This window comes from Doryrhamphus excisus, chromosome 3 (assembly GCF_030265055.1).
Source record: "Doryrhamphus excisus isolate RoL2022-K1 chromosome 3, RoL_Dexc_1.0, whole genome shotgun sequence".
In the NCBI taxonomy this organism is placed as follows: Eukaryota; Metazoa; Chordata; class Actinopteri; order Syngnathiformes; family Syngnathidae; genus Doryrhamphus; species Doryrhamphus excisus.
The window spans coordinates 11,430,875-11,441,350 of NC_080468.1; the positions used below are offsets into that span (position 1 = coordinate 11,430,875).

A 10,476-nucleotide genomic window follows, 5' to 3' on the forward strand; every position below is an offset into this window, starting at 1 on the left:
AGGAATTGTCGGAAATGAGATATGGAAGAACTCATTACCGTCTGGACCCAGGAATTTTTAACATTGTGATATAAGACCATTTTCTGCATCCAGTAAATGTAATATTATTTTGTTGGTGTGAATCACAATCGGGGGGGGGTATGGAGTTGGCCGGAGGTCTGCGATGCCTGAGTGCTTCTCTAGTTAATATTACAATAATCATTAAATTGTGAGGTAATTTACTTCCAGATCATTTGGATGCAGTCTGGAGGAAAGTCTCTTTCGTCATCACACTCCTTGTAATTGGCTGAGAAGTGTGATGTCATCCAGTGGCCCACCCTATAAAAGCTCCTTCTCCCACACAACCTTCAGACCAACTGAACGCAATCCCACACACACACACCACACACAGCCCTGCCAGGCTCTTCACAGACACTTTGGAAATATCCACCGGATAACATCTCATCATGTGCAGAGGACTCGATCTCCTGCCAATCACCTGCTTGGAGAGGTGAGCCATCATTCTTCTCATGTAGATGACAAATAACTACGCGTTGTGCCGTGTTTACATTCCTTTCCATTTTTAGACATTTGTTTCATTCTCTGTGTGTGTGTTGTCACAGGGCCAAGGAGCTGAAAGCTCTGTTTGGAAGTTTGCTGCAGAAGACGGATCACAGCACATCTGTGCAGCCGAAAAAAAGTGAGACGCAGAGGTAAGACAGACTCACCTCCTGTTTGGGAAGCATCAAACAGGATACAGTATTTTGGTCTGAAAAATGTTTCTTTTTTTCTTGCAGCTTTAATGTCGATGAGCGTCTGAAATGGAAGGAGTCCTTCGAGAAATTGCTCTCTAGTCAAAGTAAGCGCAGCCATCATAAATGCACTACATACAATATTAGTAGTTTTTAGTAATATTCATGCAAATATTGTTCATTATATGTATTGTTATTACTATTTTTTCATATAAAAATGTGTTTGTTAATGTTTTTGTCGTTTTCAGTGGTGGAAAACTGTAGCAAAATCGTAAAAAAAACATATAATTCATTGCAGTTCTATACTAAAAAAATAGTTAATACCTGTATTGTACGTATTCTTTCTCCTAGATGGGTTGTGCCTATTCAGAGCATTCCTAATGTCGGAATTCAGTGAGGAAAACATTGCCTTCTACTTAGCATGCGAAGACTACAGGACCACCAAGACATCAAAAATGTCCATCAAGGCCAAGAAAATCTACGATGAGTTCATCAGCACAGATGCACCCCGAGAGGTAATAATAAATAATAATAATAATAATAATAAATAGCGGCTGCACGGTGGTCTAGTGGTTAGCACGCAGACCTCACAGCTAGGAGACTAGGGTTCAATTCCACCCTCGGCCATCTCTGTGTGCAGTCTGCATGTTCTCCCCGTTTTTTCCGGGTACTCCGGTTTCCTCCCACATACCAAAAACATGCTAGGTTAATTGACGACTCCAAATTGTCCATAGGTATGAATGTGAGTGTGAATGGTTGTTTGTCTATATGTGAGACAGCTGGGATAGGCTCCAGCATGCCCACAACCCTCATGAAAATAAGTGGTAGAAAATGAATGAACTTTTTGTTCCACAATTTGTATTTGTTAGTCCAGGGTGTACCCTGCCTCTTGCCCGAAGACAGCTGGGATAGGCTCCAGCATGGCCACAACCCTCATGAAAATAAGTGGTAGAAAATGAATGAATTAATTAACTTTTTGTTCCATAATTTGTATTTGTCAATCCAGGGTGTACCCCGCCTCTTGCCCAAAGACAGCTGGGATAGGCTCCAGCACAGCCACAACCCTCATGAAAATAAGTGGTAGAAAATTAATGAATGAACTTTTTGTTCCATAATTTGTATTTGTCAGTCCAGGGTGTACTCCATAGGTATGAATGTGAGTGTGAATGGTTGTTTGTCTATATGTGCCCTGTGATTGGCTGGCCACCAGTCCAGGGTGTACCTCGCCCAAAGACAGCTGGGATAGGCTCCAGCACTAACCGCGACCCTTGTGAGGAAAAGCGGTAGAAAATGAATGAATGATTGTTCAAGCTGAGTCATTGTTCTCTCCCTTGTTCTTTGATAGGTAAATCTTGATCATGTGACAAAAGCCCTCACTAAGGACAACGTGGAACATCCCACTCAGTCATGTTTCGATCTGGCCCAAGCCAAAATCTACACCCTGATGGAGAAGGACTGCTACCCCCGTTTCCTTAAGTCCTTGACGCAGCAGAACGGACAAGAACGTCTAAGTGACTTCATCAAGAACTGCCCCCCAAACGGCAGACAGATGTGATGCATTCATTTTTTACGGGGTGGGGGGGTGGGCATACAAAAGCTTACTGACGCCCAGCAGAAAGGTACACAGTAAAATACCTTCAGCCGAGGAGACACATGGCTCGAGGTTGCACAGACTGGAGTCCAAGCTGAAGTACATGAAGTCGTGAGGCGAGACGGACGCACACTGAGCTGCTTGTAAGAAGAAGTCATAAAACTGATTGACTGCCACATTGGCATAAAGACTTGCTGAATGAAGAAACATGTGTTGCTTTCACACTACAAATCTATCACTAGGAAAGATGCTGTCTTTATTTATTTCATATTTTTCAACGAAATCTGTATTTATAAATAAAACGCTGTTTTTTTATCTGTAATGTTGAAATATATACATCAAATAAATATCTCTGGAAGGTTTCATTCCGGGCTGAAATGGGCTTTTTGGGTCCACCGCTATGATCCATGTGCATATATGCCCTTAATAAGACTTCTACACTGAACAAAATCCCTTAACCTTCCACTTGTGTTAGGGTAGGCACCGACCTGTTTTACATTTTAATGCATAAAAAGAATCACATAACATTTGTATATTGCATCAAGGCTTTCTGACTTTGTCAGGAAACTCTATTTCAACAAAATAAAACAAAAAAAAAAGTTTTACTACATTTTAAAATGGTCCGGTTTAAATTATGACCACTGTATTGTTGGCAACGATGACAGTGGATGAACATCTTGTCCTTTTCCAAGGAAAAGGATTTTCGTTTCAATGCAGATCCAGTAGCTCTGAAGTCGATGTCTACCAAGATTGAAGTGCAAACGGAACGCTCGTTGTGTTGCAGTTGTTTTGATAAACGTTTCCACAATGAAAGCGCAATCACACACCAGTCCAATTCATGGCAGCAACTGAAGAAGAAAAACTAAAAACAATGGCATAAGAAAAAAACAAAGCAAAATGGCATTATATGTACTTTTCGAAAATAACTTTTTTGTTTCTTTACTTTATTTTCATTTTATTTAACCTCGATCATTTTTATTTAAACTAGATGCATGTTCTGAAGTGATAAGAATTCATTCATTCATTTTCTACCGCTTTTCCTCACGAGGGTCACGGGGGTGCTGGAGCCTATCCCAGCCTATCCCAGCAACCTTAGACTGGTGGCCAGCCAATCACAGGGCACATATAGACAAACAACCATTCACACTCACATTCATACCTATGGACAATTTGGAGTCGCCAATTAACCTAGTGTCACGATCGGGCTTCACCCCCTCGTGACAGCTTTCTTAGTTTTCATCTTTCCTCTCTGTTCCTCGTTCGTGCCCTTATTTTGTAGTCACTTCCTCTGTTGCTATGTTCTGCTTTCCGTTCCGTGCCATTTTCTCCCGCAGCTGTTTTCAATTTCCACACTCCCTATTTAGTTCAGGTGTGTGCTCTTTCATTTGTCGGTTCATTGTCTTGTGTTGAGTTTTGCCATGCTTGTGCGCCAACCTGCTGCACAGCGAAAATAAATACGTTTAACCTGCATTTGGGTCCTAATCTCTGCATCCTGGGGTCGAGCTTTACAACTCACAAGCCGGACCGTGACACCTAGCATGTTTTTGGAATGTGGGAGAAAACCGGAGTACCCGGAGAAAACCCACGCATGCACGGGGAGAACATGCAAACTCCACACAGAGATGGCCGAGGGTGGAATTGAACCCTGGTCTCCTAGCTGTGAAGTCTGTGCGCTAACCACTTGTGCCGCCGTGCCGCCAATAAGAATACATGACACCAGTTTAAGCCATTAACCCAACAGTGATGTTGGTCATAGCACACATTCATGTCTGGATGGTTGCATTTGCTTTAACTTCAGCTGACTTGACTTTTGTCAGTATCGAAAAATCAAATGTTCGCCACGGAGGGAGACATTATAGAAGCAGTTAGTCATGTAATAAGCACCTCCACAGTCCAGTTATGTTGTCTACAATAAAAGCCAGTCATTGACTGAGTCAGTGCTGCCTCCCCCTTCCCTTGAAGTCAACCCCTTCCCTTCATTGTGCTCATCGCAACCTCTATGGCGCTCCCACCACACTCACCACTCGCCTCCCACGCTGACAGACTTCCACAGGTATAATCCTGTGCAAACAATCCAGCCAGAAGGAGGCGGGGGGAGGGGGGGGCATAGTCATTAACACCATTCTAGCGTTTGTGGAAAATGGTTTGCCTCTTGGTCGTTTCATAGACACACACGCACACACATTGTAGTGATTCACTAGACCTTTCCACTGATTAAGATGAAGTGACAAAAAAAGACTTGTTTTTGATCCTAATGAACATGATGTGGGCGGAGGGGGTCAAGCCGAGACGTGTATTTTTAAGTAGCATAAAAAAATGTAGCATCCAGGTCACTGGTGTGTAAGTGACTGTAAGAAAAGCTCTGACATGCATGTATAAAGAAGATGACCAGCCTTTTCAGTTTCTATACAAGGAAGAAAATACTCATTCATTTATTCATTTTCTGCCGCTTTTCCTCACGAGGGTCGCGGGGGGTGCTGGAGCCTATCCCAGCTGTCTTGGGGCGAGAGGCGGGGTACACCCTGGACTGGTGGCCAGCCAATCACAGGGCACATATAGACAAACAACCATTCACACTCACATTCATACCTATGGACAATTTGGAGTGTGGGAGGAAACCGTAGTACCCGGAGAAAACCCACGCATGCACGAGGAGAACATGCAAACTCCACACTGAGATGGCCGAGGGTGAAGGGTGGAATTGAACCCTGGTCTCCTAACTGTGAGGTCTGCGCGCTAACCACTCGACCGCCGTGCCGGAAGAAAATACTGTCCTACATTAATATCAAAACAGTAATATATCTTCTACCAATGAATGTAAACGCAGACATGCGATACAGTAGGAGGGGTTGGCATGTTTGTGTTTGTGCAAGTGTGGAAAATGTGATTTTCCCGCAGGATGATGGTGCCATGCATTGGACATCTGCTACTGCATGTGATCACCCACTTCGCAGGTAGACATGAGCCAGCATCCTCCTGATCTAAAAACATATTTTCCATGTGACTCTGCTGATTACTGGTGTTAGTAATGGTGCTTGAATTCGTAACAGCGGTGTAAAATCAAACCAAAGCGCTGGAGTCATGGTTACCAGGTTACCAAGGCAACACTCCCATTTACTATATATCCTCATTTTGTCCACATTTCATTTGTTGCGCAAAATTAAAGTGGCAATTTTGTTATATAATAATAATAATAATAACACTCTACATAATACTCTACTCAGACCGATCATATGTTTTATTAACTATACAGTGGTCTGATTTCTTACTTTTTTTGCACCTTTGTTATACTTAAATTTTTCAGATCATCAAATCTAAATATTAGACAACACAACTGAACACAAAATGCAGTTTTTAAATGAAACTTTTTATGATTCAGGATGTGATTTCACTGATTTCCCCCTAAGGCTAATAACTGGTTTGGCCACCCTTAGCAGTAACAACTGCAATCAAGCGTTTGTGATAACTTGCAATGAGTCTCTTACAGCGCTGTGGAGGAATTTTGGCCCACTCATCTTTGCAAAAAAAAAACCCCACAAGTCATTGAGATGCCCCGAAAAATGTCAATTTAATGACAAAAAAAAACAAAAATCCAACCTACATGGTCCTGCGTGACAACAACTGCAATCAAGCGTTTGTGATAACTTGCAATGAGTCTCTTACAGCGCTGTGGAGGAATTTTGTCCCACTCATCTGAGCAGAAAAAAACCCACAAGTCTTTGAGATGCCCCGAAAAATGTCAATTTAATGACAAAAAAAAAAAAAATCCAACCTACATGGTCCTGCGTGACAACAACTGCAATCAAGTGTTTGTGATAACTTGCAATGAGTCTCTTACAGCGCTGTGGAGGAATTTTGTCCCACTCATCTTAGCAGAAAAAAACCCACAAGTCTTTGAGATGCCCCGAAAAATGTCAATTTAATGACAAAAAAAAAAAAATCCAACCTACATGGTCCTGCGTGACAACAACTGCAATCAAGTGTTTGTGATAACTTGCAATGAGTCTCTTACAGCGCTGTGGAGGAATTTTGTCCCACTCATCTTAGCAGAAAAAAACCCACAAGTCTTTGAGATGCCCCGAAAAATGTCAATTTAATGACAAAAAAAAAAAAATCCAACCTACATGGTCCTGCGTGACAACAACTGCAATCAAGCGTTTGTGATAACTTGCAATGAGTCTCTTACAGCGCTGTGGAGGAATTTTGTCCCACTCATCTTAGCAGAAAAAAACCCACAAGTCTTTGAGATGCCCCGAAAAATGTCAATTTAATGACAAAAAAAAAAAAATCCAACCTACATGGTCCTGCGTGACAACAACTGCAATCAAGTGTTTGTGATAACTTGCAATGAGTCTCTTACAGCGATGTGGAGGAATTTTGTCCCACTCATCTTTGCAGAATTGTTGTCATTCAGCCACATTGGAGGCTTTTCCAGCATGAAGTACCTTTTTAAGGTCATGCCACAGCATCTCAATAGGATTCAGGTCAGAATTAATGGTTCCATTTATCACAGCAAGTCTTCCAGATACTGAAGCAGCAAAACAGCCCCAAACCATCACACTACCACCACGATATTTTACTGTTGGTAAGATGTTCTTTTTCTGACACACATCTTTTTCAGTATTTTCTGGCAAAATTGAGACGAGCCTTAATGTTCTTTTTGTTCAGATGTGGTTTTCATCTTGGAAACCATGGGGTCTTTTGTGACCTCTTGGATGAGCCGTAGCTGCACTTTTGGGGTGATTTTGGCTTCCACTACTGGGAAGGTTCTAAAGTGGGTTTATCTGCATGATTACGTCCAGCACAGCTCTTCCTGTTAGGTTGGAGAATCCGTCAACAAGCTGCCTCAAGGATTCAACACACAAGCTCGGAAATTTCCCATGGCTTTTGTGACTTGGCGAAGGTGACTAAATCTTACATGAAGGCTTAATGGAACTTTGATTTTCCCAAAACATTACAGCCTTATGAAGACAATTAATTAGCCCTTAAAAGCTTTATAGCAAAATAATTTTGTGTTTTGACAAGTCCAGATATCAAGTACACAGCTAAGATGTAGTAAGGAACACAACATATTCACAAAGAATCAAACTGCTGCCAGATTGGTCACATAGGAAATAATCCGACATATTTGTGCAACAAGCATAAAGTATGTTTTGACATTTTGATGACAAGTGGCTGACCTGTTATTCCATACAGTGTGCAGTGCAGCCTCAAAAATGTCGCAACCAGCTGATAGAAGACAGTTCCCAAATTAATGTGGAACACTCTCGGTCATGTTCTGCCTGCTTCACGTCCACCAGATGATATACAGGAGGTTTTTTTTGCATGTGTTTATAGGTTATAATTAATTAATAAGCCTTTAAATAGATCTTTGTATAATTACGTATAAAAGGAAACAGGCTACATATAGTGGTTTGTAGTGGTTTGCATAACAGCCTGACATGTCAGAAATTGATGGTTTGAATCTGAGTTGTATCATCGGTAGGGAAAAAAAGGTAAGATTTTGAGGAAAGAAAGTTGTACATTTTACAAGAATAAAGTCTGAAAAAGGAGTAGTTTTGAATTGGGTCAAAAACTACTTAGCTAATAGGAAGCAATATGTTAAGCTACGAGAACACACATCAGTAAGTTTAAATATTATATGTGGAGTACCCCAGGGGTCAATTCTGGGACCAAAACTGTTCAACTTGTACAACAGTGACAAAGAAGTTATGAAAGTTGGTATTATTTGCGGATGATACCACTGCCTTCAGAGGAAGAATTAAAGGTCACAGATGAAATGGTCATATCAAAACGATGTTTGATAATTAGAGATTATTTATAACGAAGCCAAAGGTCACAAAAGTTCCCCTGTTTTCATAGCTGTTTTCATAGTTTTATTGTTTCTCGTAAATGTACGACTTTATATTTTTTTCTCAATGTTGCCCTAATATTCAGTCATAAACAGTTGTGAAAGCGAGGGACGTTTGTGACCCTTGACCTTGGGCATGTGGAGGGGCAGGGCAAGGAAGGCGGAACACATGAAATGTAGTATTATGACTTTATTTTGGTATTTTTTTTATTTTATTCTTGAAATATAAAAATGTTATTCTTGCAAGTTCATGACTTTATTCTTATAAAATTATAACTGTATTCTCATAATATTATGAAATTTTTCTTGTAAATTTACAACTTTTTTCTCATAATTTTTTAATGATAAAATTATGACTTTATTCTCGTAAATGTACAACTTTATTCTGCAAATCTCAGTTGTTGTTGTTTTTTTTTTAATGTTGCCCTTATATTCCATCCTTGTGCTTGCATGCTCTCCGTATGCATGTTTTTTCTGCAAGTGGACATAAAAAAAATGCATTTTAGGTTCATCAGGTACTTTAAATTATCAAAAGTGAGGATGACGGTTCGCCTAAATGGCGTCCTGTGATTGGCTGGTGTATCCCACCACTCAACTGAAGTCAGCTAGAATAGTCTCCGGCTCATCAGTGACTCTAATGAGGACATGCGCTATAAAAAATATAAATGAAAAAACAAACAAACCAAGCCAAATAAAATGGGTTTGTAATTAACGTCATTCAAAGCAGCAGTCCATCATGAAGTATTAAGCGTTGACCTAAATGAGAGCTTCATAAGGGCCTCATGTATCTATCAGGGGGCTTTTTTGCAGGTGAGCAGAATAAAGAGACTGGAAAAAGAACCATCACTGTGTTTGATTTGGATCGTGGGAGCACTGAGTAAACCTATGCAAGATGACCTGAGTGGTGCAAATGCCTCATGACGCACAATGTGCTACACTCAATAAAAAATACATAGTAAGATAAATAATGAAAGAAATAATGCAACTAAATACAGTACAATATCATGTGCCTTACTCTGCAATAAATAAGCCACTCTACTCCATGATATGTGTGGCAAAAATATGTCCAACATCTATAATTGCACCCATGAGAGCTGACAGCGGACAAAGATCTGATTGCCCTTTCCGAAAGTCGCTGAGGTCAAATTAGCTGTATTATTAATTGGGTTATGTTTTGGGACCACCAGAGAACAAATGATACGGGCATAAAGATGTCTATTTTTGACACACAGATTGACGCTTGACGTTGACATTTATCTAAATCGTCTAAATCAATTTTTATAAATCGTCCTCCAGTCAAAGTGACTGTCATCATTAGATTAGATTCAGCGCCAGAGCCCTTCCTTTCTCTCTTCAATTGCTACGGTTCACTTGTGACACAATCCAGGTTTCAGCCCTGAATATTTCTCACACACTTACTGTATCAAACATATGTTTTCATAACATAGTGATTTTCACCGCTTTAGCGGCACTTTAGCCCAGTGCCGCAGACTACATATACGGAGCCATTTTTAACATTTTTAAACCAACACACATACTGTAGATATGCTAAGAACTTTTTCTTTTGTACATTAGAATTTTTGGTTTTCTTTTTTGTATTTTTTAATAAATTTTCAGTTTGTATCTTTACCTTTTATCTTGTTATAATGTATTTAATAATGTATATATTCTCAAAATATTGTGACTTTATACGAATACTTTGACCCAACCTAATTTTCCTAAAATTGCTGAAGAAAAAACATAAAGATATAAACAAGCAGGAATTGTGGACTTTCTAACAGTAGTAAATGTATACTGTGCATTTTACATGTGTCATTACATATTTATAATATAATATTATAATATATATATATATTATAATATATGACTCACAAAGTATGCTTCCGTGCTGCTATGGGGGATCATGGTTATCAACATAGCAGGAGCAAATATACTGTATGGATGTGAGGATCACATGGTGTGACTTGATTAAACTCCCTTAGACAACATGACGGTACAGTAAATCCATACAACTACATCATATGGTGGGTCGATATGACTTATAACCAAAATACCTGAAACAAGTAAAATTGTATTCAGGAAAATCTATTTTTAAACCTCAGTTAGTGAAACGTACTCTAACCAAATAAATGTCTGTATAAATAGAATTAATTTCCTGAGTTCCCTCCCACATTTCAAAAACATGCATGTTTGGTTAATGGGTGCAATTAACAATTATTTTAATAACTGATTAATCGGTCGATTATTACTTTTTGATTAATAATTGAATCAGATTTTTTTACACATTTTTAATTTCCACCTCT

At 39.7% G+C, this 10,476-nt stretch overlaps 1 protein-coding gene across 1 annotated transcript; it reads left to right on the forward strand.

Moving 5' to 3' along the window:
* Positions 1–228: 228 nt before the first annotated feature.
* Positions 229–2,776, forward strand: LOC131126476 (regulator of G-protein signaling 5-like). Its single transcript, XM_058069059.1, has 5 exons — positions 229–490; positions 603–692; positions 777–838; positions 1,083–1,246; positions 2,077–2,776. The coding sequence occupies exons 1-5, from the start codon at positions 447–449 to the stop codon at positions 2,284–2,286; spliced, it is 570 nt and encodes a 189-aa protein (XP_057925042.1). The 5' UTR covers positions 229–446; the 3' UTR covers positions 2,287–2,776.
* The last annotated feature ends 7,700 nt before the right edge of the window (positions 2,777–10,476 follow it).